At 35.8% G+C, this 14,907-nt stretch overlaps 1 protein-coding gene across 1 annotated transcript in view; it reads right to left on the reverse strand.

Moving 5' to 3' along the window:
- Positions 1-5,601: 5,601 nt before the first annotated feature.
- Positions 5,602-14,907, reverse strand: part of LOC108365409 (uncharacterized) — a gene marked incomplete at its 3' end in the record, with an annotated part of 90,094 nt that continues 80,788 nt past the window's right edge. Inside the window, exon 5 of the mRNA XM_017619423.1 lies at positions 5,602-5,715. Coding sequence (XP_017474912.1) covers positions 5,602-5,715 — 114 coding nt within the window. The remainder of the gene's footprint in view (positions 5,716-14,907) is intronic.

The following is a 14,907-nucleotide window of genomic DNA, read 5'->3' on the forward strand; positions in this document are numbered from 1 at the left end:
GCGGAGTGCTGCCAGCTTTTCTTTTTATCACATCACGAAGATAATTGCGATTTGCCGATTTTGAAAATTCTCAAGTAAAAGTAAATAACGCATCAGAAACCTTCGATGCACTTAAATTTGCTAATACTTTCACAAAAATCACCGTTTTTTTACATTTTCGCAATTAATTCTTTTTATAAATCATATATTTTGCAATTTGACGCAATAAAACCGCGTTCCCTGTCGAAAAATGTATTACTGAGAAAATTTACTATTTTACAGTTTGTTTTATCCTCCCATTCGGCTTTGTTTACTTTTGACTTGAGAAATTTAATTGTCGCCGGAAATGCGGAATCTTGTATTATATCATTATTGTTTCCATATCGTGCTTAGTGTTTGACAATTTTTGCTCTTAAACTGAAGAGAATTATGTCAAGCAAAAATTAAACTACTCAGAAACGCGAATATGTGGTAGATTTCCGACCTTGAGTGGTAAATGCTCAAAAAAGTGGCAGATCTACCACAATGTGGTAGAAGTCCGATTACTGGTGGCATCATAAACACACTGCCGGCTCTACTGATTCGATTGTTTTGTTGTTTCTTTTGGTATCTGCATCATCAACATCATCGGTTGCTATCACTGTACACACTTCACTGGTTACTATTGTACCGTTTTGAGAGGTCTACCTTCCCGTCTTCTTGGCGCGCCACCTTCGTTGGCGTTTGGTCACCCCCCAACCACAGTTGAGTCAGACCCGACAATTAATACTTCATATTCACCCTCTCATTCTGCCGTCCATTCGAATCTCTATGTCTTCGAATTATTCACTTTTTCAGCAAATTTGGCCCCTTTTGCCGTCGGACAAACTGACAACTGGGTGGCTGCCACTCCGCCCCAGCATTTCTTTGTCTGGCAATTCAGGTCGGTTTCCCACCCCTCGTTATTGTGCTACTCTTCTTTAGCTGTGAGCGAACAACGTATTGATGTACTAATCCTGCCGGTCGTACTTCTTGTATTGTGAGGAGAGTTGTTGCTGGCACTCCACTAAACTCAAGTGCGTCACTGTGTGTTGGCATCTTGACATTCGCTTTTTCTTAATATTTCATTTCCAAATAGCTTTCCTGCGCGCGCCACCTTCACCGCAAACCATCAAAGCTATACTCCATTTGAGTGTGTCTTGTTTTCTCCGTCGTCGCCCTGTCATTGCGTATATCCTTGCAATGAATTCGTGCTTTCTTCTTAATTTCAGTGTGGGTGCTTGCATGAATACTCATATGTGGGGTATGAGTATGCGTGTGCGTGCATGCTGGCATTAATACAGGATTATAATGACAGCTGGCGGCAATCAGTATAATGATGAGTGAATGCTTGCATAAATTATTTGCTTCATATTGTTGTTCAACATACATATGTATGTATGTACGTTTCTTTGGCTCCACTTAATGTTGTTTTATTAATTTTCTGCTAAGTATTTCTAAGAATCATGCTTTTTTACATAAGAAAATTACTTTTTATGTTCCAAATGCGAAAACTAAAACATCAACGGTATCGCATACCAAATGTATCGCTTAGCTTTTAGTCTAATTACTCTACATAAAAGAGGGGGGCAGCATCCACCCGAAGGCGAAATAATGTTTCTACAGTAGGAGCACATATGTAAATATTCCCCAAATCCGTTCTTTTTAACGTCTAAAGGGACAGGCTGAATAATATCAAAATAAAGTTAAAACAATAGCTAAAATATTTAGTTGTGATCACCGGTCCAGTTTTAGTTATTAGCAGTTATTCAATTCTGTGGCATTCGTGCTGTTTCGTGAACCACAATGTGCTAAATTAATTGTTTCAATAGAGACGCGAAGCAGTTATTATTAGTATTTATGCCGTCAACATGTTACAACATTGGAAATTAAATTTAGCTATATCCACTCGACCACGACGATATTAGAGCAGCAATAATGCGATTTAAAGCAAACGGGCCCCCGGAGCCGTCAGCATTCTGGCTGTTAAGCAGAACGTTTTCAAATGAATTAATGGCTGAAGACTAGAATCTTAGTGTACTTTGTCCAATCCACAAGAAGGGAGACCCCGTCTTTGCGCCAATTATCGCAGAGCAAACCTACTCAATATGGCGAACAACGTCTTGTCGACGATATTGTGCGAAATACTGAAGCTCCTCACGAAACAACTGATTGAATTTTATCAGTGAGGCTTCGGACCAAATAAGTCCGCCGCTGAGCAGATTTTCGCAGCACGTAATGCTGTGTGCTGTATAAGATACAAAATATGGAAATCGACACACACCATCTTTTTCTGGATAACAAAACCGCTTCTAATAGCAAAATTTGCGATCCCCCCAAAACTAATACCGCTACGTAGAGCGACGTTAAGATAAGCATACACGGTAGAGAAAAAAACGCGAGACTTAGACAAAAATCTCGCTAGAGACGTGTACGTACGAGAGACTTACCTACACAGTCTACGTGAGAGTTATTTAGCAAGACTTTTTCCCGTGTATACAGTCCTTCGCTGTTAGATCGAAAACTCTACGACAACTCTATGCTCTATTTGGCAAGCTAAATAGAGTTTTTTTCTCTACGGAGAAGTATGTATGGTACAGTGTTGACTATGAATTTCATCACATTTTGTTAAAATTTGAAATGGCTAACGATACGCGCACACTGCAGCCGGCATGCCGCGGCATCGGCCGAATTGTGCTCGGCCTATATCGGCTATATGGGGGCGATATGAATAAACACTTGTGATTATATGAGCGCTCTCTACATAAAGCGATAACCGGACCGACATCGGCCGTTGACGTCCGACAGTGACGATAAATTCAAATATGTTTGTTTTTCTCGTCCGATGTCAGGTGAAAAATACCAAAATGGACTGCGAAAAATTAACTTATTGGGTGCAAAAACAAAAAAAAATACATATAAAATCACATGTTTAGAGTATGTCAATTCAAATGTATCCAAATATTTCACTGCTTACAAAATTGTAATGAAAACTAGATTTGTGTGTACAAATACGGCCGGCAAATAATCTGGTTAAGTGTGCGCATCAGTTCGGACGGTCAAATTGCTCGGCCGAAAAAGGTCGGCCTATCGGATGCAATGTGCGCCTAGCGTAAGACATTAAATTGTTTATTCGGTACAACCACACCATTTGAGGTATGAATTCCCTCCTTTTGGAAAGAGGCATAACCATTGGTTAAAATGTAAAGGGGTATTCACCAAATTGAGCAAATGGCCTGGCACTCTGGCAACAGTCGTTGCTTGAGCTAATCTGCTCTTTTGCCAGAGTGCCAGGCCACTTGCTCAACTTGGTGAATACCTACATATACATACATAGCATTTCGGCTGGAACTGCTCGCTGAAACTCTTTTCAAGGGAATTTTAAATATTAAAGATTGTTTGCAGTGAGTTCAAAAGTACACACAGACCGAAGAAAGGGGTTGCCATGTTTAATTTTTAGGTACATTTGTCTACTTTTAGGCACAATTTTTTTCGGAAAATAAGTAGAATTTAAAAATTCAATTCTTGTCCAAATTGCCAAAATGTATTTTACGACGTCAACAAATAGGTGAATGCTGTCAAATAGACGAAGGGTTAGCTCTCCGCTGATAGCGTCAACTATATTTTCTACATCGTGGCTTTGTTATATGTGATATTGGCAACGTAGAGCTCACTATAGATATGTTCATTACATAGGTATGTACGAGGGTTGATATTAACATCTTTCACCTTAAAAGCTTCTATTGTTATCAGGCGGCATCTGACGGTTCCATTGAAAAGTTTGGTATATTTTTCTATAAACGTCCTCAGGTGTTTAAAGTGGCTTTAAAAATTCATCTCAGAAAAAAAAATAAAAAATCAATTAAACCATAAAGATTTTCGTACGATTAATTTTCACAATTTTCGACGTGGATTAACAAGACAAGAATGCATCGATGAACTAAAATCATGGTACTGGGAACAAGCGCCATCCTTTAGCACCATATAAAACCGGTGAAAAGAATCTTCTATTGGTTGCCCATCCACGAATTCCGGGAAGGTTTTGACGTAGAATATGTCTTACATTTCAATATGAAGGCTATGCCCAAATGTTGTATTTGTAATTTTTAGAGCTTCACGAAAACGCTTATTACACGAGAACTAATGAAGCACTTTCAAATAAAGGTGTGGCGTTTCAAAGATAAAATTCCAAACCTATCGACAGATTCATTTTTGTATCAATTTTGGGGTCAATTTTGAGCCTTTGAAGTGCTCTAGCAACTTATGATTTGAAGATATAACTTTCATTTTCGGGATATAGGTTCTCTGGAGCAATAGAAATATTATCGTGTACAAATTTTATATAAAAGTATAAACAGAACCAAATGGCTGTGCGAATTTCGTCGATCGGAGCGATGCCGCTGGGTGATGTTCGCCGCAACATTTCGCCCAGTAAAACAGAACGTATCAGTTGAATGACAAACAAAAAATATAAAAATACAAAGCCGAAAAGATGAATCACCAAATTTTGCCATTCTGATTATTGCTGATGATTATCTGCTAGAAAAAAGGAGGAAGCAAAGTTTTCACTGAGAGCTGATTTTATGATCGGCGGCAGCGGCAAAATTAAAAATAAAACTATTCTTGCCGAATTTCGTCAGACAAACTTCGTCGTCGCTTTGGTTGTGGGAAATCTCATATACTGCAGTGTGTTTTAATTTTGGCAGCGAACTTTCACCTGTGTAAAAATTTGAACGCAAAGTCTTTAATAAACCAAAAGAATTATTAATGTAATGGTTTTTGAAATATTGTGAATAGGGTTGCCACCTGTTTTAAAATTACAATTTAATTAAAGTATGCAAAACGTCGATGTTTTTGCATAACCGCCCATCGACCAGTTGCAAAACCGCCTAAATCACCGTTGTGACAAATATGAAATTTGATAACCCTGAACTCCAGACATCGAAATTTATGCATAAAAATCGTAGAATCGTTATTAAAACAACAGATTCGTAAAAGTATAGCTAGAGAAAGTGCCGTTTACCAAAGCAATGCCTTCAAAGAAAAACCGTTTTTTCGCTCTCCTGTAATATGTATTTAAGTGCCGTAAGATAGGCGGTTTTGCAAAAACTTCGACGATAAGTTAAATGAAGTATTAAAATATGACGTGAAACGAAGGTGATAAGATATCCTTAGTTTGAATATTTAGAATATTAAAGAGGGTTGCCATCTGTTTAAAAAGGTGAACTCAAGTTATTTAATAAGTTAAAGCAATTATTAAAATTATGGGTATCAACCGAAATGGGTTTAAAAAGGTTTTATTTCTGGACTGTTTTTATGAGCGTTGTCACGTATTTAAAAAATCAAATTTAACTTAATTCATCAGGCACATGAAATACATATGTAGGTATGACAATATCAGAAGCAAGATATTTGTTTATTTCTTAACTATATTCAGGAGGGTTGCCAGGTGTTTCAGTCAGGTGAAGTCTTAGCTAACTTTCGCACAAATGCGAAGATGAGCACGAACACGAAGAAGACTACTAATACGGGAATAACGGAACTGGTAGTCAATATGCACATATGCTAACAGTTATTGAGAAATCTTTTAGCTTAACAACTTACCTCCAACCGCTACGCATGTTATATTGATGACTGATCCCTCGTTGTACGGACCCAATTTGTAATCTTTTATCGTCGCCCCTTTACTGTCCAGAATTATTATTGACTCAGGAGGTGCTAGAAATAAAATGAACAAATAATTTTTGTTATTGGTTAGATATAGGAAATAAAGCGAAGGTTTGTGAATGAGTAGGTGAGTGCATGAGTATGTTTGTTGCCCTTTCACGATAAAACGGCTGAACGGATTTCAATGAAATTTCGCATACAGATAGGGTATAGCTCAGGTTATCATATAGGATATTTATTAAAGACGGTTGCCACCTTTTAAAAAAATCTGTCAATTAATAAGTTAAATAAAATACTACAACAATGTGATCGAAATGGGTTCCAAAGCGATTTATTTCAAAAATACATATTTTTAATGGGATCAAACGAAAATTTGTCAAGAACGATTTTTTAATTCTTTACGAAGGCTGCGACCTGTTTATTTTTAGTTTTAAAATCAGTTTAATGAACAAGTAAATCTTAAAATTTAGTTAAGAAATTTTTAGTTCACAAATATTTTTTAAAGTGGCCGCCAGTTTATTAATTTTATTAGACCCGCAGATACTTACGTTATCCGCGGTTATCCGATATATTTTGTTCTCAGTTTATTTGCCACTCTTATTAGACTTTAAACATATTACTAATGTAAACAAAAAAAAAACATATACGTTAGTTGGAGTGGCCCCACCGAAGCTCCCTATTTTTCTGCCGTGACCCAAGGCTCCACTCGGATTTGTCACCGCATCTCGCACATGGGTTGCTCACGTTGCCAATAGGGCGCGAACGAGGCCGCAAGAGTCGGGATTGAGTATAGCCGTGCAACTCTAACTGCACACCCAGCGCAATGACTATACCCTATTTCAATCTTTAAGGTTCTTCCACCTTTTGTTTTTTTTTTGCAAGGACTTGTCAAATATCGGAAAAAACGAAATTTTTTGACAATTTGACACCGTTTTTCTCAAAAGCTGGAGCTGGTTTAACTTTAATGTTTACGGATTCTTAATCAACACAAAAAAGTCTATCAAAAACATCTTTTAACATTTGCTGCACCAAAATCAGTGTTGCCCTGTGTTATTAATGTTTACAAACTTTTTTAATCAATAGCTTTCTATTTCTAGGTCTTCCTGGTTAGTAGATCTTTCAATTAATCTTTTGAAAACAGAAATAGCTTTCAATATAGTTGCTAGAATAGAAAATTGCCATGTAGAAAGACAGATGTTAGAATTGGCCTGTTGGCGGTATTGTTTGTCTTTTAGCAAACAGTTTACATATAAATATTAAGCGAAATCAAAACAAGTAAAGAAGTATAAGTTCGGACGAAACCGAATTATATGTATATACCCGGCGCAGGTATCAAATATCGTCGTTCCAACTATCTCCAAATTTCCTAAGTCTTATTTATTGTTAAGAGATTGTTGTAGGTATTAACTTGGAGTAAGTGAGCGTCCTCAGTTACTGAAATATCGGAGTTTTCGTATATCTGAAATTTACTGTTATACCAGAAGCGGGTAAAGTTTTAATCCGATTTTAATAATTTTTAGAGAATTGATTTTCCGTACCAAGGTTATTAAATGCACAAATTGATAAGTCGGTTACCGAGATGCACGTTTGTGGTCATAAGTGGGCGGCGCCACGCCCAAAATCCAAAAATTTATAATAAACTAATTTTCTGCTCAGTGGTTATTGCATTAATCGATTTTGAGTCAATCCAGTAGTTACTGATTTATCGCAGTGTACGTGTTTCTGTAAATTACCGTTATATAGGAGGTTGCCCAATTTCAAAGATTTTCAATAAATTTCTTAGCGGGCTTCTTAGCAAGGCTCGTACCGAGCTTCGTAAGGATTGGTGAGCCGGCAACTAAGATACCGTATTTCATCATAAGTGGGCGGGGTTACGCCACTTTCCCAAAAATTTCCTAATAATATTATTTTGTACTAAAATTGTACTTGACATACTAATTTTCAACAATTTGGATCCAACATTTACTTAAATATTTCGAAAATACCGTTATATTAGAAAGGGGCGCGGTTACAGTCAGATTTCGGCCATTTTCGATAGCAACCTACGCCGGATAAAGGGTAACCTATATACCAAATTCCGCTGCGATATCTAAATTTTTTCTCGGGTTATCGTGTACACGGACAGACAGACAGACATCGGCTTCTGCTTTCATTCTGATAATTTATGTATGCATTTGTCTATATCTATCTGGATTCCTTTATAATAATAATAGATTGGCGCTTACACATATGTTAGTGTTTGGCCGAGCTTCTGCTCCGACTTGTGGCGTGCGCCTTGATGTTGTCACACAAAGCGGATGGACCTACAGTTTTACGCCGACTCCGAACGGCGATTGTATTTTTATGAGAAGCTGTTTTTTCATGGCAGAAATACACTCGTAGGCTTGCTATTGCCTGCCGAGGGACGACCGCTAATAAGAAAAACCTTTTTCTATATTTTTTGTGATGTTTCTTTGACCAGGGCTTGAACTCAGGTGCTGATGAGTGCGCACTGCGCACTGCTTACCACTACACCACAGCGGTCGATTCCTTTAGGCTGTTACAATCCATGATTCAATAATAAAAGGTTTGCTCAGGAAACCATTTTCTTTCTCTGTGTGCAAGCTTTTGTAAGGAAGTTAAGAGAGTGTCTAAACTCTAAGTCACTCGTGTACAAACAACCGTTATGCGAACAAAGTTATAATACCCTTGTGTACAAGTGCGTTGGGATATAAAAATAGTTTCCTTTATAAAACAATGAAATTTCAAAAAGCAAACAACTAAATAAAATCAGTTTCTAAAAATTAAAAAAAAAACCAAGTAATTTTTAAGCAAAAAATAAAACCGACCTCAAAGAATTATTGAAATCGGTTAAGGTGGGCCAAAGTTATGCGGTAACATATGTACATAAAAAAATATATTCCGACGAATTGATAACCTTCTACTTTTTGTGAAGTCGGTTAAAAATAATAAATAAAAAATAAAAAAAGGAAAAAAAACATTCCTGCCCGAGGAATCGAACTCGGATCTTTCGAATAGCATGCCAGTGCTCTGCTCAGTCAGCCATTGCGACTGCTGAGGGAGTGCGCGGAAAATGGTATATGAAATACTTATTTTTATGTTTGATATCAAACTGAAAGTAAAAAATGAGTTTAGCCACAAAAAAAGGCCGTAACTTGGAACATACTTACTTTTAACTCTGAGAGAAAACATTAACTAGAATATTTAACGATCGTTAGTTAAGTGCCCGTTAGAGCTTATTAATTAAGTGTTTCTGATTGTGACTGTAAATAAGATTTAATAATATCAAAATCATAATATATCTATCTTATATTAATTCATCAGACTTGAGTTATTCTTCTGAGAACATTGCAAGACGGAGCGTAAAGTATGTGACTCACCCGCCGAGTACCAGTGAGGCCTATCACAGATAAGGACTGGGAGCCATCGGGTCTGCACCTAAAAAAAAATCATTTTGGCCTCAGTCTCACACGGTTTAGTTACAAGTAGTTAGGTAGGAGAGTGCAGATAACGTATGTTACCAACATGAAAGTAAATAACTTCACAAAAAACATAGACGGTAGGTGGCGCGTGGTCGATATATTTCGAAAACCTGCATTATTGCTTGTATATATAATAACTGTATATTACTTACATGGAAAGGTATACTGCACAAAATAAATTCACCGGTAGGTAGCGGAGGAGTCGAGCTCTTTGGAGAACCCGTATTTATGGTTGGATTTCATATTTTGAAAGTTTGTTTTAAAAGCTTTTTATATTAACTAATTTACTTTTCACTAAACATATTTTAAAATATAAAAAAACGGTGGCAATGATACGGCTCGGGCGGGGCGCTGAGGCCGACCATGCTTAGAATGTCTTTTTTCAAAATTTTTCAAACAACGCAGGGTAGTACAATTGTAGCGTATTCTTCATTTTCACTCAGTATTAGATAATACGACGTACTTGAACCACGAAATACATTAAGCTTCAGCTCACTTCACAGATTTGAAATCGTATGTAAGTATATTTTTTCCAAATCTCTAAGCTGCATCGCGAATTTTTTATACATTTCTCCTCAGAATACCAAATTATAACGGAAATAAAATAATCCCAATACATTTTCCCCTGGTAATTCTTAACTTTGGTAAGATCTGTTTCATTATTATACATATATACACATATTTATATATATTTAATGCTTTTTTGCCACTTTCATTATACGCATTGCTTGTCGACTTCAACGTCGCCAACATGTCTCTCAACAGTTGAAAGCTAAATAAGCTCGATGCCAGTCAACCACTCAGTTGGTTAGGGCGCGGACTCGCACACATACGTACTTTATTTTGCTGATATACATATGAATTTGTACATACATACATATGTCCGTGAGTAGATAAAATGCAATGCAAGTGAGGGGAGAAGAGTTTTGTAAACGCCCACTAGCGTGCATGTGCGGCACGATCAAGCGTAGGAATTTTATTAAAAAATACTTATACGTCCCGGATGGCATAGCATGTCAACAACGCATGCCATACTTATGGGAATTTCCACATACATACTTATGTATAGTACATTTGTAGTTTTTTCTTCTGATTTAAGGGCGTTTAAAAGTGTGTGTGCGTTGGTAACTTTTGTTGTATTTTTGTTACACTGCTTTGATTTTCTCATACCACCCGCTGCCATGGGAAATGCAAGAAAGCAATAACATTCCGTTGAACGGGGAATGCGGGTGTGAAGCGAATGTCATGAGCTGTGTGACATTATGAAACATTTTCTGCTTATGTATGTATTTGCAGTGATTTTTTTAGATTTGTATTTGTATTTAGCACCTTTTTTCGTTTTCTCAACTGACGTAATTACACAGCAACGCCTTGGTCGAGGGTGTGGAATATTGATTTTTGTAGTGGAACAGATTTAAGGCTCCTTGCCATTCGAGACTTTTGAAGCAACTTAAATGCTTAAATTTGCAGAGTAAAAATCAATTTGTAAAAGTTTCAAGGTTTCGAGGTATGTTCAGTATGGCGGTGTGCAGAATATGGTTGGCATTTCGCACGCACACTAAAAGTTTTCACGGTGTAGGTACTCAGGCGTTCACTGGCACTTTCCGTTTTTGAAACTTTAGATTTAGCCTTAGAGTCGGCAAAGAAAGCTTCGGTGCACTGAACACATTTATGCTTGTGTAGTTGGCTGAACTTTGAGTCGTTAATGCAAAAACAAATGCATACGAGAGCATCACCTTGCAAACATTATAATTTTGGGCAACCTAGCGCAATGCTGCTGAAAAAAATATAACAACTGGAGAAATACAAAATTCAGTTTTCCCTTCCTAATCCTTTTCTATTCCAACATAATTCAGAAGAAATTCAATTCTCAGGTTTGTTCAAAATCCAGATTTGTAGGAAAGTCAGCAAATGGCTTTATAGAGAATCCTTTTCAAGGCAGAAATACACTCCGGGGTTAGTGGAGGGGTAGTCCGCATCCTTAACCACTCAGCTTACTTTAATAAAATACCAAATTTAAAAGAAGTTCGGACTTAAGAACTCGGTTTCCTACAAGTTTTTTTTTAATGAATTAACAAAGAAACAAACATGTTAGATATTGGCATCCTATATTTTATAGAAGGATATGTATAAAAATATATCGTCGATGTTTTTGCAAAACCGCCCATCGCCCAATTGCAAAACCGGTCCTCAAATTGTACAGGAGAGCGAAAAAACGGTTTATTCTTTGAAGGCATTGCCTTGATAGGCGGTATAAATCTCGATGTCTGGAGTTCAGGGTTACCTCAAATTTCATTTTTGCTACAACGGCGATTTAGGCGGTTTTGCAACTGGCCGATGGGCGGTTTTGCAAAAACATCGACGATGTGTATAATTCCCAAACATATACGAATTCGAGAATTCGCCCGAGGTTAGATTAATGCAGACATTAAAAATTTTCTCGATTGCGGTATATATTTACATATAACTCAATTTAGAAACCTTTTGTATAGTCCAATTTCGGAAAAATTCTCAGTTGTGCCCAATACTGGGTGAGCTAATATCAGAGTGTCCAGATTTGGCGATTTAGCGCCAATTTGGCGATTTTTTTTTAAATATTTGCGCCATTGGCGATTTTTGGCGATTTTTTCCCTTCAAATAAATTTTTTCCAATTATAAAAATATACAAAACTCAGTTTTCCGCTATAATTTTACAGAAGAGTCTAATGAACTGCATGATAAACTAGACTTAAGAAGCATATAAAAACTGTCAAAAATTTTTAATTACCCTAATCGAAGAACTTTTGAAACGATTACCTAGTCAATTAAATACTTTTAAAAAAACTTTGATTTTGTCACCAGAAAAGTGTGTGAATTACAAGAGTTGCAGCGACCTGCCAATTTACTATTTGAATTTGAAGGAAAGAGAAGCAGCGGAAACTGAATATTTAAATCTTTTAAAACTTTCCCATGAAATAACTTTTTCCGGAATGGCATTCCAATCGACTTTGAAGAATCTTGGATAATTGCTTACGGAGTGAAAAACGCAACAGGCAATAAAATGTTTGGAAATATAAATAAAGTAGCCTTCATATTATTATCCTTGCCGCACTAAAATGCTTTAGTTGAGCGCGTTTTTTCCGTAATGAATTTAACAAAAACTAAGATTCGAAATAGGATGAGGTTGAACAGCCTTAATTCAATAGTTCGAATATAATTTGGTATGATGGCTAATAGTTTCTGTGGCAAAACATTTCCTATATCAAACAGTATGTTATCAAGGCTCAATATATGACAACAACACAAATGATTCAGACGCTATAGGTGATTTTGAAGAAATTGTGGAAATAGATGATCTCGCCTTATTATTTTTTTTTTTAGCGCCGAGCGCTTAAAAGCGGATTGTGCGATTAATCAATTAATATGAGTTATAATAAATTTAATGATTGCGCAGTCCTATTGGAGAATGTGTTGATACAAATATTATTAAAAAGTATGCGTATTTTTAATGAAAATTATTTGTACATCACTATTATATAAGTGATTGTGTTATTTGTTATTACTCTGAAGGTATTATATTCGTTTTTTTTTTTAACTATATTATAACAAAACCTCATTTTTAAAATAAAAGAGTTGTTAAGTCGATTTCGTTGATTTTATTAAAAAAAACACGGCGATTTTTGGCGATTTGTTTTCAGAAATGGTGCTTTTTTTAACAATCTGGACACCATGGCTTACATCTGCATTTTCTTTCATATTTAGAGCGATGAACGCTTCGTTTTTTTCAGATTGGCTCTTTGTTTGTGAATTATTTCGAATTTTGCTGAGCTTTCAGTTGCAATGATCTGGCGACAACGTTCGATGCTTGCTCAAATTCAATTCAAAAATTATTTAAAAATATAAAAAATTAAATGCGGGAAAATATGCTAAGGACACATACATACGTCCTCGTCCAGTATCATAGTATCTTTATAAATCTTTCAAGTCTGCTGAAATTGGAGCACTGTTTCCAGCGTTCGTTTTATAACGCAGGAACACAATCTTTTTTTAAATGGTAATTTTTAGCGAGCTTGCACTTGTGTTACCTTTTTTATACGAAAATTTAATGGGCTACAATACTGCGTACTCAAACTTTTTCAAAGAAATCGAATTGAAAATTGCATTTCTCTGAGTTCTGTATGAAATTTAAAAAAAAAAAAATCTTTTGGTTTTAGCTGTTGAATGAACTATATTTTTATTATATTTATTATAGACAATATAACTATTTTTCTAAAAAATAAGAATAGTTTGGTATAAAAAAAAAAAACTAAACAGAATCGTCAAAACTTCAGGGTATGCATATTTTTGACGCTGACTGTATACTGTATACATGCTAACTAGTTTAGATGCTTTACTCATATATATTTACGTATGTATATAAAACGTATTTCTATTTCCACACAACCCATCCAATCAATCACCACAAACTTTCATATCTACTGGTATTTCATACTGCCCACTTTCGTCCTCCTTTCCATAAATTTGCTATTTCGTTTTCCGCAGCTGAGAGCACTTTTACCATCTCAACTAACCATAACAAATTTCACTCTAAACTTTCTTCTATTTCTGCATTTACTACGTTTAATTTATAAAGAAGTGGGTACCGGGAAAACAGAAGGTAAAGTTATTTTTGTACTCACAGTCATACATTCTGAAGCAGCTACACATGCACTTTAAAACATAAATACCAGGGTTGTTGCGAATATTCGCTTTCGCATTCGCAACCGCGGAGCTTCCGCATTAATTTTAATATTCGCATTCGCTTTCGCATTCGCAATAATCAGTGCGGAGCTTTTGCGAATGCGAATGTAAGTGCACTGATAAAACGCATATCTGGCAAATATATAGTTTTTTTTGTGGACCAATCTTAAAAAAATACACTACCGGACATGAAAGAGGAAAGTGTGCGCTATAACCTTGAACCACATTATCATGATTTGCTTTTGATGTTATATTCGTTTCAATCACTTCAAATGGGGCTCTTTGGGAAATTTATTTTTAGGAAAATTTCAAAACACAGTAATTTCGCTTAGTTGTCCATATTTTTTCATAGAGGGTTAGAAGTGCGCACTACCATTGGACAGGGCCAATAAGCACACATTTTTTAAAACCTGTCAAACAATGGATTACAAAAACTAAAATCGAAATTCGCTAATGACGATCCAGAAATTCTGAAAAACCCAAAAGAATGAGAATAAAGACTTATTTGAAAAAAGTTTTAGAAAAAATTTACACATCTGGTTTGGCGGTGTATAAACAACGATCTTGCATGATACTACATTCTTCAAGTGAAGATGAAAGTCAGGCGGATACATCTGATATTGGCAGCTCCGATGCAATTCTAAAAACGGAATTATTCTTGCACCGCAATAAAAAGGAATAAATATATTTGAAATTCATCTCAAACGTGCAGCATCAATAGAAAGAGTTTAAAATATTGTCAAGAAACAGGGTATAACCTGAAAAGGCAGCATTTTAATAAATAGTACCAGGTAGACCGAGCTTTGCTCAGAGTGCATACACTTTTTAAAATTTTCAAATTCTGGGTATAAATTTCAAAAATTTAGCTATTGATATCTTATAAAGTAAGTAAATTTCTTGCTTTAAAAATTAGGTGGCAACCCTATCTAGAAATACGCTGGGAACAAAACCTATCTTGAGCGTATATATACTATGTATGTATACAAAAATATTCTTCTTGAAATCGAAAATATTTTCTTACTAAACTTCTCAAAAATACCTT

The sequence above is a fragment of the Rhagoletis zephyria genome, unplaced genomic scaffold (genome assembly GCF_001687245.7).
Source record: "Rhagoletis zephyria isolate East Lansing unplaced genomic scaffold, Rhagoletis_zephyria_1.1 Rzeph_scaffold_01863, whole genome shotgun sequence".
Classification (NCBI taxonomy): Eukaryota; Metazoa; Arthropoda; class Insecta; order Diptera; family Tephritidae; genus Rhagoletis; species Rhagoletis zephyria.